The sequence below is a fragment of the Odontesthes bonariensis genome, chromosome 15 (assembly GCF_027942865.1).
Source record: "Odontesthes bonariensis isolate fOdoBon6 chromosome 15, fOdoBon6.hap1, whole genome shotgun sequence".
In the NCBI taxonomy this organism is placed as follows: domain Eukaryota; kingdom Metazoa; phylum Chordata; class Actinopteri; order Atheriniformes; family Atherinopsidae; genus Odontesthes; species Odontesthes bonariensis.
This window is the reverse complement of record NC_134520.1, coordinates 7,822,076-7,836,286: the sequence shown is the minus strand read 5'-3', so window position 1 is coordinate 7,836,286 and position 14,211 is coordinate 7,822,076. Positions and strand designations below refer to the sequence as shown.

The 14,211-nt window shown below is 40.5% G+C and overlaps 1 protein-coding gene across 1 annotated transcript; it reads left to right on the top strand.

The window, feature by feature from the left end:
* Positions 1–241: 241 nt before the first annotated feature.
* Positions 242–14,031, top strand: ephx4 (epoxide hydrolase 4). Its single transcript, XM_075484915.1, has 7 exons — positions 242–658; positions 2,711–2,796; positions 4,126–4,283; positions 8,567–8,695; positions 9,070–9,173; positions 9,995–10,143; positions 13,111–14,031. The coding sequence occupies exons 1-7, from the start codon at positions 416–418 to the stop codon at positions 13,349–13,351; spliced, it is 1,110 nt and encodes a 369-aa protein (XP_075341030.1). The 5' UTR covers positions 242–415; the 3' UTR covers positions 13,352–14,031.
* The last annotated feature ends 180 nt before the right edge of the window (positions 14,032–14,211 follow it).

Genomic DNA, 14,211 nt, shown 5'->3' with positions numbered 1-14,211 from the left:
TATGGTCACAATGCCGTGTTCTCATTGCAGTCTTGTTCCCATAACAAAGTGCTGCTCCGCTGTGATTTTCAGGCTTTGCTCCCTACCTAACAACGCCTCTCGGCAGAACTGAAAGACCCGCAAAGCCGTGTGTCATACAGGTTCCTGCTCGGTTTCGGATTCGCCGTTTATGGCCAACAACAGCGTCTCCAGCTAAACACCCAGCACTGTCATACGCAAGCGTGAAATCTGACGTGAGGCTTGCCGCCGTCCCATTCAGCCGTTTGTTGGGATCCTCCCTTCAGACAGTCGTGCTTATGCTCTGGTAACGAGACGACGTCGTCTGTCTGAGCGGTGTTTAAACAGAAACGACCAATTAACAAAAATAAATCAATAGGTAACGTGACCCGGATTGATTTCCTGCGGCAATGAAAAGATGGCGAGAGTGCTCCACAACTTGCTATTATTTCTAATCAGACTTGCGATGAAAATCAGAGTTTTGGGGTATTGGTCATTGATATACGGTTATTGTGCTCTCTGCACCGTCGTAGCCGTGCTGAAACTTTGGTGGAACATCGTCTTGAGGCCGACGGTAACCTTCCAATGGGTGATTCGTGAAACTCCCCCGGCTTGCCTGAATGACACGTCCTTGGGAACCCACTGTTATGTTAGGATCAAGGTAAGACACACACCCGCACACGCACTTAGACGTCGGGAGCTGCCTCGCGTCCGCGAGGGAGAAAAGTCCTTTGTGCGTTTGAGTCGTTCTCGCAAGCGGAGGGTTGTTCGCGTGTAAAAACGCCTCGGCACCTTTTTCCCCTCCGTGTCGCGTCGTGACAAGCCAAACGGGGCCTGATTTCTGAGCTGAAACTGAGGCGTCGGTGTGGCTTCACGAGGCGGTTTCGCTGAGCTCAGGTGGTGCTGATGGAACAGCTCCTCCGACTCACATCTCCGTCAGCCTCCAACCACCAACCTACAGTCTGTGTAAATGATTATGTCATTTAATATGTTGCCCACAAAAACCTCCCTCAACAAAGACCTAGTGTGAGCGGTGGGAGAACTTAGTATTCCCATCCCTCACTTTCACTGTCAGTGTTTCTTACAGCATAATGTACTACTAGTACATAAGAAGAACGTAACATGCAGCTGCACGGTTCTTGTTATTATTATATAGACTCTATTATTGTATCGTAATGACTGATGGATAATTATGTAAAATTATCATTGTTGATCATCTGTTGTGCCTCATATATAATAAGCCTCATGTTTTGTGATCAACAATTTGATCTATTTATTAACTTAAAGCGATTGGACCTACACAGTGCTGTCAATTCAAACGAAGTGAAGGGAAATTGGGGCAAAACTTACAGAAAAATGAAAATTGTCAGTTATGTACCTCAAAAAGTGTAGTATTTAAAGCTGCAGCCCAATTTTATATTGACAGTTTTTGTCCAAAAACATTCAAGCTTCATGTGATTAATGAATGACAATGTGAAACATGTGTGCTGGAATTGACAGTTTTATTTTGCTTGATGAAGCTGATCCCCAGCATCACTGGAGATTACGCAAGTTGTGTGTGTGTTGCATATTTCTGCTCATAAATCCTAAACCAAAGTTGATCCAAATCAGATCCTAATCAGATCCAAAACATGCATAACGCATGAAGCTTGAGCAAAATTTTGTTCTTTACGCATGTAAAGTTGAGGAAGAATGGGCTGTTTGAAATTGTTATACTTTAGCTGACATGCTGTCAGAGTGGAGTGACTATATGTCCCTGTATACTAAGACATTTTATATCTGCAAGGACTGACCGAGCTGCTCTCTCATATAATCAGTGAAAGGATCCCAAATCTTACTAACGTTTTCAGTGAAAATCTGGTTACGACTCCCTTATTCTCTCTCAGTAAAGACAGAAGATTGCATCATTCAGGTACCTAATGACACAAGGGAGAGGATGGGTTTACATTATCTTCAAATAGCAATAATTATTCTGTTGATGATTGTGGATTTAAAACAAGCTTTAGTCTTTTGTTTTTGTAAGATTTGTATTTAATAAAATGCTACTTCTTCCACAGTACAACAGTAATGGAGACTGATGTTAATCTATGGAGAGAAATAGCCAGGAGCACACATATGATGCCGTCTCTGCTGCTCTGTGCTGTATATAGGCGGCTATCCCAGCCTGGAGTACGCAGCCAGTGAACTTGTCAGTGACGTAAAGTTGCTGCGTGTTCAGGAGTTAACCCCAGATTTCTGCTTTTGTTTAAGTGTTTCTTGAAAGCATTTTTGCTCACGTTTTTATATTAGTTGAGTCAGATGTTCACACTTGAGTCCTGCTTTTTGCATCACGAATGCGTACTGACTGTTTTTGCTTGAATGTGCCATGAAATGAAAATACTCTCCATGTATTTCCTACCTGCCATATTGAGGCAACACCTCGTTATGCAGTTCAGATTTTCAAATACATAGAAGGATTTGATATAAATCTAAAACATTTGACCCACACATCATTATACAGTCAATAATCTGTATTTATACATCTGCAAACACCATTTCGCTCATTCTCGTTTGTGTGTTTACTCAAAAGCGAACAAACTCCTTTCCCTGATAAGTGTGTTATTGAGCATATTTTCCATGCAGCTACACTTGTTCTGTTTTGGCTGAGGACAAGACCGTCAGCTTTATGTCTGTTTTATGTGTCAATGTGTTTGTGTGTCTTCTGTCCACCCAGGAGTCTGGCCTTCGGTTTCACTATGTTGCAGCTGGAGAGCGAGGAAAGCCACTCATGCTGTTTTTGCACGGCTTCCCAGAGTTCTGGTAGGTCGCAGGCAAACCAGGGTTGAGGGCGCACTGCTTGCAGATCACACTGTAAAATTAAATTTTGTGCAGTTACTCTGTGTTTCCTGCAATTACCCATTTAAAACTTACACTGACTGAGAGTTTTTCCACTGGAATGTTGTTGGAGCTTGTGCTAAATCTCTGCTATCTGGCTTGGGAACCGTAGACACAAATCCACACCAGCCTCATCTACAGACATCATTTGCCATTTAGGGGGTGGGGTAAAGTGTTCAAGATCTCCTCATGATATATAATGAAAAATGATGTTGAGCATTGTCACTGGATTGGGGCCAAAGAGGCTGTCAAGAGCTGTAAGCTGGTTCATATCTCCAGCTTACTATCGAAGCCGAGGACAGGACTGAGATGAATTAACTGTTGGCTGGAGCGGTTTCTACTTCACTTGCTGTATTCTTAATTGGCATGATGAACTGTGCTGAGAGTGAGGTGGTCAGAAAGAGCTTTTTTTATCCCCTTTCTCCCTCGTAGAGAGAAGAAAAAAGGGCTGTGAACATGTGTCAGAAGGAGGATATCGGGGTCTAAGGGGCTTGCTTTGCTTCTGTCCTCATCTATATTCTAAGATCTGAGGGGTTCAGTGCAGCAGTCTTATCCTGACTCTTCAGAATCACAGGCAGGGCTCTGCATCTCACTTTCCATCACTCAGCTGTGAAGGAGGAGAGGAGGAGGGGGGGTAGTGTCAGGCTTGATGAGAGGCATCTACAGTACAGTAGACAAGATCTTCAATTAGGAAGTTATCCCAATGCACATGTCAGTGGGCAGATTAGTGAATTAGATTAAAACAGCCTCTATTAGCCTCTAAAGCCGAGTGCTGGCTTTAAAAAAAAGTTTGAATAGTTAGTTTGTAACTACCTAAAATTTGTAGTGACTTTAAAGGGGCATTAATGGAGGATTCCTCTAATTTCACCTGTGAAAACAATACATAATGTATCATTTGGGCTTGGAGAGTCCAAGCCTTGCAAATGCATTGCAAGGGGGATGTAATATGGGTGCAAGTCATCTTTCTGATATTTAAACTGAATAGAAACAAATAAATTAATGTATTTTTTCTCATCTGTGATTAAGACTTAGCAAAAACTGGACTCAAACTGCCATAGCATTTGCAATTATCTCAGTCTAATTAATGTAGATCAAATTATTTTGATTTTCAAAGAAAGAATTACATTAAGCCTTAGAGTAATGCAAGAAATATGAATGTCAATAAACATTTTTCTTTGACGAATAATCATCTCTACTGTTTTTCACATTTAAGTGTTTTTTTTTCTTCTTGTTGAATCTGCCTGTGTGCCTCAGGTTCTCCTGGCGCTACCAGCTGCGTGAGTTTAAGAGTGAATTTCGTGTGGTGGCCATCGACATGCGTGGCTACGGGGAATCGGACTTGCCGCTCTCCACTGAGAGTTACCGCTATGATTACCTCGTCACAGACGTGAAAGATATTGTGGAGTACCTTGGTAAGGGAATGCAGGAGAAGTGCATGTCTGCAATCTTAAGTAAACTTCACGGAATGGACAGTGTTGTGGCAATGTCTAAAGTCAAAAATAAACTTGCTTATCACACTTTAGCTGTGGACAGCCCTCAGGCCTGCAGAGCAGCTTGACAAACTTCCTGTGACTCATTCCCTGTGAACATGGGACAAACAGACAATCAGCAGGCTGCTGACTATATGCTAACACTAGTAGGGTGCAGGCCTGGGACCGTCTGTATATAGCAGCATCAGCAAATGATTATCTGGCCAGAATTGCATTTGTTGCTCTTTTCCTATCTAATGTTACAGTTTCTTTACTTTAATACTGCTGATGAGTTCTCTATATATTTAGCACTGCAATGTCACTGAAGATTATCTAATGACTCAGGTTCACACCTGTCACCTTGCAACCAAATGTGTTAAAGTGTCAGTTTTGGCACCAGTTACAAGAAAAAAGAACTAATTCACATGATAATGTTTGAATTTTTCTTCATGGTCTTTAGGGTCCTGCCTTCACTTATTCATTATCTTACAACCCCACTTCCAAAAAAGGTAGGACCTTGTGTGAAATATGAAGAAAAAAACAGGATGCAGTGATTTGCAAATCTCATAAACCAATATTTTATTCACCATGGAGCATAGAAAACATATCAAATGTTGAAAGGGAGAGTTTATCATTTGATTGAAAATATTAAATTCAATTCAGTTCAATAATACTTTATTAATCCCTGAAGGGAAATTATATCACTGCAGTATTAATTGTAATCAAATATATGCTTTTGCTATAGATATATAAAAAAAATTAAAAAATCATCTGACAAACGTGTTCTGCAGAGAGAAATATGCGAGAGAAATCTTCGGAGGTTGCCATCAGTTGGTTGGGATGTTGTTTTGTAGCTTGACAACAACTTTGCTGATGAGTACACATGCAGTATTGGCAGGTAACACTGAACTCTTTCAGTAGACAACATGGACAGAAACTAATTGAGAATGAGGAGTCACGTGACTCCGGTCGGCCATGTTGGCAGGAGACGCCATTGGTTGCCAGGGGCAACATATACATATACATGCAAAATAAAGATAAAGCCTGAGAGGGTAACGTTGCTCATGGTATGACAAAAGGGCTGAGGGGGTACACATTAACACATTAGCCACATTAGGGGGTAGTTAACATTAATTTTCGAAGAGGCAACAGTTTGCAAATTGAGCATTTTCGAAGAGGCAACAGTTCGCTAGTTAGCTAGGCAGCAACGTTGTTCCTATGTTTCCCAAACGTATTATGTGAGGTACTGGAACAGTTCTTCACACAGCAGTGATTTCCAGGCATGTTCTTGCAATTCCGCACTGTTTAAACTTACTGATTTAAAAACACACGCGTACACTGTAAACGAACGGAGAGAATGGCGTTTTCACGCTAGCATCCTGCCAACATGGCGGATAGGGGCGGGGCTCTGTACTATGACGACAACTCCTCATTCTCAATAGCCAACAGTTCAACATCTTGGGTGCAGGGATACTTCTTATAGAAATGTTTAGGATTACACCATCGGTTGTTAACAAGCATTTTAATACTTCTCCTTCACTGTTACCTCCTTGTCTGCAGTCTCTGTCTGACCATATAGCCTTAAAGCTGAGTAGAGGTGTTAGAGTTGTTCCTGCAGCCATGTCTGTTCTTGATCTTCCTGCCATGTCCTCATCAGGGGTCAAAGCTTGTCCATTTTATCTGCCAATGATCTCACACTTCCAATAATGATCGAGGGAAGAAATGGTTGAATTATCAAATCTCCATTTTGTTCCTCCTCTGCATCCTAGGTATCTTCTCTTTAACTCATCTTTAGTGGAGGTTCAGGCATTACTTGGGCTTTAGAAATCTCAGTTAGCTGCTCCAACAGGTTAACAACATTCCTGTATCTATGGTTGCATCATAACAGATGTAAAAAAATTGCCACAATTACCAACAGTCCAGCAGCACAGTATCCAAACCAGCACAGAAAATGTTCCAAAAATCTGTTTTCACAGACAAAAGCTCAAGAAGATTCAAGGCCAGTATTATTTACTATGTTACCCTGTTCTTTTAACAATAGTCCATCAACCTTCTCCTAAAAAGACAGAGTCTGACTCACAGTATTTATTGCTTTAAAACTTTTACATACCTTTCAGCGTAGATGGTGCCTTTCCTGATTGTGCAAATTGCCAGTTCTTTAATCAGTAATGCACTTCTATACCATCACAGATGCAGGCTTTGAAATGAGGGCCAACAACAAGCCCTCATTTAGAGGTTGAACATTAGATCTCTATAAACTCTGGGTACTTTTTGGTACACGTTATAGCATTTTACTGTCATATGGAAACCAATCTGAGCTGTGGGCTGCTCTTGGTTGTGTTGGAGCTGTTGTTGGTCCTTTAGCTTTGCTCTGGTGTGTAATGGACAGGAATTAAAAGAGCACAAAGTTCTGATTTGTAGGAGTGAAACTAAGTGTTAGATGATGAAGATTGTCCACTGTCAGGTTGGTAGGACACGGATGCGGACTCAGATGTAAAAAAGCAAACTGGGTTTATTAAACAAACAAAGGTTAAACAAAAGGCGCGGCTGAGCCGGATGACAAAACTTAAACTGTGAAATCAAAAACATTAACAGGACTATGACAAAAACAAAAGACTAAGCATGGCATGGATAAATACTTAACTATACCGTGAACTCACAACGTCACGGTATAGTTAAGTATTTATTCGCTATTAAGTCCTGGCATGAGGGGGTGAACATCAGGAACAAGGTAGGAAGGTAAGGATCTCACAAACTGAAAGGGGAGACTGGAAACTAAATAGGGAACTGGGAGTGATTAGTGACTGGGTGCAGCTGGTGGGGAATGAACAGGTGATGTGCGTGAAACTAATGAGCAAGCATGGGAAGTGAGGGGAAAATCAATGGCAAGACTAAAAACAAGAACTGAAAACCAAGACATGAACTGAAAACCAAAACATAACCTAAAACATGATAAAACATAAAACTAAAAACATGGGGAAAATCCCGTGGGCTTGACAGTCCACTGCAGCTGTTGTCTCTGCTTTTCTCCTGTGCTTCTTTGCTATTTTTTTGGAAGACTGCATGTCTGTCCATCTGTTAAGAAAATGGCCCTCTGTGTGGGCTGGGAGCAGTGCAGAAGGATATGTTCGTGAAGATATAAAATGGCTCTTAGTCCGTAGGACGCAGTATCCGCAACTTTCAAAAATAATTTGATTTGTCTGGCAACAGAACAGTTACATAGCTTCTTCTCTGATAGATGTGTTGCTGACATCAAATTAAAAATGAGATTGACATATCATTGACTTTTGAACTTGTTTTGGTAATAAATGTTGACAAGATAACGTGTCAAACATATTCTTAGCCTATTAAATGGAAGTCTAACTTTGTTTTGACTCCAGAAGGAAACATTTACTCTTTAGCTGTCAAATTCGCCTCAGTCTTTAAGCCTATGTGCAGGTAGTATACGCTATGTTTTATCAAAACTTTCTCACTAAAATTGGCCACATGTAGTTGGGCCTGAAAAAGATGACAGACTAGGCTTCAAAAATAAAGCACCAGCCAGTCATATCAAAACATTTTGTTTACAGGTTCTAAAATGTCAGATAAAGCTAAAGTGTGTTATTCTCCATAGGTTATCACATCAATACCTGTTTCAATCCACAAATAAGCTTGTCTATTAATGTTTTCAAAATGTTAAAGTTGTGCTGTTGTAAATTAAGGCATGTAGCATCATTATGGCTTGTAAATATTTTCACTTAAGTTTTTTTGAGAACATTTCTTATAAAACATTTAAGTACGGGCTTTTCAGGAAGGTCCATTATTGATATTTTGTCATTTCTTACTTTGTTTTAGCTGTCACTGCCAATTATCCATCAGAGTGTCAGGAGTCAAACACTCAGTAATGCATATTGCTGCACAAATGTTAATTTCAGTGGAAGGAAGCTGGCACTGATCATCATTTCATCAACCCTCAGGGCCCACATGATCCACGCTGCAGCCCACATCCACAGTTGAGAAGCTATACTATTTATTATTATTGTAACATGTATCAGATTTCTGTCTCTGTTTGGCCCTGTGATGGACTGTCGACCTGTCCAGGGTTTACCCCACCTATAGCCCGAAGAGAGCTGGGATAGGTTTTTTCTGGCATATTTTAACATCAGCCCGGACATTCAACCTTTTCTGGATCTATCCGTATCTTCTATGACAATAACTGCTTTATGTCCATTTGTTTTTCTTCGAAGGTTACAACAGATGTTGCCTTGTTGGCCATGACTGGGGAGGGACCATAGCATGGCTATTTGCCATTCACTACCCCGAGATGGTGACAAAACTCATCGTCCTAAACTGTCCCCATCCTTCGGTGTTCACAGGTATGATTTCATCCTGTTCAAATGAGCAGGTCCTCCAACAGTTCTCTTTATGTTATCACGGGAAAACAATTTTCCTTAGACTAATTAGAGAGGCTGTGCTTTGGCTCTTGGAATATTACCGGAATTATGATCATTAATTAGGAAGTATTTCTACTGCAGTTGCATGTTTACATCCAGCTGGCAAATCTTCATCCGCCTTCGGAAGAAGATGAAAAGAAGCTAATTACAGGAGGCTCAATGAAGCTGGAACAGCTGGTTTAACTGGTGCAGACATGGAGGCAAAATCACATAGAGTTAGAGCATCAACATGTGTGTGCATACATGTCCTTAATTACAAAGAAATAACTGAAACCATCACCTCTCCTCTCTTCCAGATTACGCTCTGCGCCACCCAAGCCAGCTCCTGAAGTCCAGCCATTTCTTTTTCTTCCAGCTGCCCCGCTTCCCGGAGCTCATGCTCTCCATCAATGATTTCAAGGTGATCTTTTAATCTGTGGGTTTATGTGGCTTCAAGGTCAAGGCGGTGTTTGCTTTTGTCAGTGTGTAAGGTTGCATGTGTGTCTATATGCACGTGCACCGATGTATGTTACGCATTAGGGAGTGAACAAAATGATCAGTTAGTCCTGCAGGAAGGTGTGTAATATATATATATTTATATCATTATCACAGATCAGATTAACAAATTAACAGGGTCTCTTGATGTCCTGTCATTTTTTTAATCTTGAGAACAAAAAGAACACCTTCAGCTTAGTTTGTGGTTGTGGTGAATATCCTTCTTTTCTGGAAAATCAGATAAGAGGAAGCTGCTGCTCTCATATCTCTCCATTAAATGTGAAGCAGCAGCTTGTTAGCTTAGCTTTGCATGATGACCGATAACACGCCATTTCCTCCTTGGCGGGCTCTGTCTGAAGACAACAATGAACCCTTTAAGATGTGACCATGTTAAGAGCGTGCATCAAGTTTTATTTTTTTGTTTACTACATAAGACCACGTTTTTTTTTACATGTTTTTAACAAGTAACTTTTATCTTAAACTTTGTGTAATTATGGAGGTGTTCAGCTGTGTTACAGACTAATTAACTGTAAGAATGTGGCCATATGCCTGAGTTTCAGAATTAGAAACACAGCATGTAAAGCTGTCAAGCCAGCAGTAAACTAAGGTGCCAGAAGTACAACTGAAGGTCAACAGAGCAGATTTCACCACCTCCTCTAACTCGTGTTAAAGCAACGTGGACATCTTTCTGTTAAATTGTTCCAGTTGCACAAATTCACCCAGCGTTTGTTGCTGTCTCTGCTGTAGGCCCTCAAGGCTTTGTTTACCAGCCGCAGCACAGGGATTGGGAGGAAGGGTCGATGGCTCACTGCAGAGGACCTGGAGGCCTATCTGTATGCACTGTCACAGCCGGGAGCTCTAACAGGAGCCCTCAACTATTACAGGAATGTTTTCAGGTGGGACATTCACTCACACTTAGAAGAATGAGATCATAGATGTAGATAAAATGATTTACAAATAGCAGTGAGTAAGTAATAAACAGTGGCACTAAATTGAAAAATACGTCAAAATATGCAAGAATCTCATAGTTTCTATTGAAATAGATTGAGGAGTCCCCCCTTTGATTATTGCTGTATTATAAAGAACCAATAAATGTACAAATCCCAGTTTTCCAAAATGCAACAAAAGATTAAATCTAATTTGTTAAGCTGTTTGCACCTTTACTGAACAGTCACAAAGGAAATCATTTTCACCTTCTTTTCTGACCAGTTTAAATGTATTTGAAAAATGTAAACAAATAAAGAATTTGATGTTACCAACACACTTTGATGTTACCAAAAGTTGGAAGAGAGGCAAAAAAGGACAGAAAGTTCATAGAATATATAAGTAACAACATTCTGGAACAATTGGTGACAGGTGAGGGTTTAAGGGTTGGGTGTAAAGGGAACATCTGCCAAGGGTTTCGTCTCCCCAAGTAGGGATGGGTAGTGGTTCACCACTTTATGTAAAACACAATCAGAAAATCATTGATCACTTAAAAATATACATATTTCTCAATAAAATTTTTTAAAGAACTTTGGTGTTTCAACATTTAGAGCATAATATTGTGAAAAGATTCCGGGAGTTTGGGCATATCTTCGTCTGTAAAGGCCAAGGCTATGAAAAAGCAATGTTGGAGTGTGTGACCCTCAAACCCTCAGGTACCACTGCACATGTTCTCAGGGCACGAGCTCATCTTAGATGGACAAAAAAAACAATGAACCTTCAGCTGCTTTTGGAGTAAAAAAACATATTTCTGGTTATATATGTCAAAGATAGGAAAGACATTCCAGACTGTCATCAAAGAGGGGCACAAAAGCCAGTGTTAATAGTAAACAGGTCCATCAGTGTTCATGGCATGGGTGAGTTGTACATGTGTGAAGGTACCATTGATGCAGAGGCATATGTTAGAATTTTGGAGCGACATATGCTACCGTCAAAACTACGTCTTTGAGGTCCTTGGTTACTTAAGCAGGACATTGACAGACCTCATCCTACATGATTTCCAACAGATATGCTACATAGACACAGAGTGTGTGTGCTCTACTGGCCTGCCTACAGCCCAGATCGGTCTACTGCTGAAAATATATAGCACACCATGAAGAGAAGAATCAAACAATGACAGCCAGACTGTAAAATAGCATACATTCATAAAGAAGTAGACTATTCAGTGTTACTCTTGTATTTTCACATACATTTTAGTCAGTTTTAAGCTTTGATTATGACTCTACGTTCATTTGCAGTGTGATTTGTAATTTGTATGTTAAAGGAATAGTTCGCCTCTTTTGACATGAAGCTGTATGACATCCCATATTAGCAATATCATTTATTAAATTTGACTTACCCCCTGCTGCGTCCTTTGAGCCGAGTTCCAGCCTCGTTTTGGCGTTGACGAAGGTTGTCCGGCTAGTTGGCTGGGGCCACAAAAATAAAGCGTTTTGCTTCTCAAAACAATATGCGTTCAAAAGAGTAATACATTTGCATCACAAAATCGTTCATCCAGAAAAAGTCAGACCTCACAATCGCTTGGCGCTATTTCTCTCTACCTTCGTATCACTACGGGCTGTGTAGACCGTGCAGACCGAAGTGCAGACTGAGCAGTCCCCTGCTTCCGAGCAGCAAACACCGTAACAGGTGCAGCTATCGTCAGGTGGCTGCACTTATTAATATGAAGGTAGAGAGAAAATAGCGCCAAGCGATTGTGAGGTATGACTTTTTCTGAATGAACGATTTTGTAATGCAAATGTATTACTCTTCTGAACACATATTATTTTGAGAAGCAAAATGCTTCACTTTTTAAGCCCCAGCCAACTAACCGGACTACCTTTGTCAACGCCAAAACGAGGCTGGAACTCGGCTCACAGGACACAGCAGGGGGTAAGTCAAATTTAATAAATGATATTGCTAATATGGGATGTCATATAGCTTCATGTCAAAAGAGGCGAACTATCCCTTTAAGGTACAAAATGTTGTTATTCATTGCAAATGTATCCACACAAGCTTCTGTTAGAGCTCTGAGAGGACTGAAATGAAAAACCTCTTCCTCTGTCAGTCAAACAATATGTGAAATATTTCTGTTATCATACACCTTCATTCTTACATGCAAGTTTACAGTTGGAACAACAACAAAAAAAAGAATGTAAGAAAAGTATTTTTAACATGTGAACTGTACATGCATGGCTGGGCATGCCATCTGTTCCCTTATCAAGCAATCAGCACGTATTAGCTTTTCTGTACTCACTGACCCATGTACAATTAACCTCTCCACATAATATATACATAAGCACTGGGGATATAACAATAAAAACACAGTCAACATTTAACCATCCATCGATTTTATATGGATGTGCACTCATTCTATTTAGAGACATGAAGCTTGGAGCTCATCTCAACAAACACTGAGTGAGATTCATGATCCGTTGCATGATACTTTACACTGATTACACAAAATTAGTTAAAAAGAGAAGGGCCATTTGTGTATTTAAGAATAAATAAATAAAGAAAAAGGATGCAGATACAGCAAAAATCTGGGATCATGAATCATGATCATCATGCTTGGTTGACGGGGAAAATTTTAAAAATTTAAATTTTAAAAATGGATCTAAAATTGCTTTAAAAATAAGAAGGTATTTGTGTCATGCTGCCTCTGAAAATGACTTGATACAACAAGAGAAGACAATTTAAGTGTTGTTTTTAAAAAAATTAATTTTAATTCAATATAAGCATTACAGAGGATCCCAAATACTCTTTCTAACTTCCAGCCTTCGTTTGCAGTTTATATGTATTGACTTTCCAGTCCATTATCACTGACCTGGGTGTGTTTTACCCTTCCCTACCACTCTCATGCAAAATATTTTTTTCTTCTTGTTTCTCTCTGTTCTCAGCTCCCTCCCCCTGAGCCACAATCACATCAGGTCTCCAGTGCTGCTGCTGTGGGGAGAGCGGGATGCATTCTTGGAGCAGGAGATGGCGGAAGCTTGCCGCCTTTACATCAGGAATCATTTCCGTCTCAACATTATTTCTGGGGCCAGCCACTGGCTGCAGCAGGACCAGCCTGACATCGTAAACACCCTCATATGGACGTTCCTCAAGGAGGGAGAGGGCCGTAAAAGCTACAGGAACTAAATCCACAGTGAAGCCTCCTCCAGCACTCCCACCTTTTACACTCACTCGCCACTCCCGGAAAGCCTTGAATATGCCTGTGATACCAAGCGACATAGTGATGATTGCAATTATTCTTTAAATCGTTCACATTGCAGATATTTTTTTAGATAAGTCAGCAGTAAAGGAAAGAGTCAAAGCACACCGCCCTGGAGATGACACTGAAGAGTACATGTGACACACATATTCAAGATATTTTTGCACATGACATCCGCCTTAAAGTTTGTCGGTTACAGCACTACAAATGTGTGGCAGAAATCTTTTCATGACCTGTATAGTATGGTGCCTTTTAACTTTCGAGTTGTCGCGGTGTAAAGATGTCCAGAGAGATTGGGATGTCGCGTTGTCAGCTATACTTGTGTGTTTCACTGGGTTGCTCAGCTCATGTTTGGGCACAGTCCTTTGGGAGCAGAAGTCTCCCACTCCCTTTATCAGGTAGTGTTGTCAAAAGGAATTTTCTTTTGGTATATTTTTTTCCCTCCAAGATACTTGCTTGTATGTAGAGAATGTCGTTATTATGATTTTGCTGTATAGAAATGTCAGTGATGATCGACTATTGTACTGTTTTGTATCTCTTCCTACACACTGCATTTTGAAATTCACTGAGCCAGGTCTACACTGTTTGATTTTATAAATAAACTGAGTAAGTGTCAGTCTGTCAGACTACACGGTCTGTTTTTAGATAACAAGAACGGCTTAGGTGCGTTTGAAGCTATAATCAGAGAGGCTCATGTCTTCATGTGTTTGTAACTGTCTCACTGACTGTCACTTTAAGCTTTAACACAAATGAGATGAGAGTCACCAGGAATAGCAGTGGATGCACT

Coding starts and splice junctions, on each gene's coding strand:
- ephx4 (XM_075484915.1), top strand. CDS start 416: ATGGCGAGAGTGCTCCACAACTTGCTATTATTTCTAATCAGACTTGCG. Junction 8,696..9,069: donor CCATCCTTCGGTGTTCACAG/GTATGATTTCAT, acceptor CCTCTCTTCCAG/ATTACGCTCTGCGCCACCCA. Junction 9,174..9,994: donor TCTCCATCAATGATTTCAAG/GTGATCTTTTAA, acceptor TCTCTGCTGTAG/GCCCTCAAGGCTTTGTTTAC.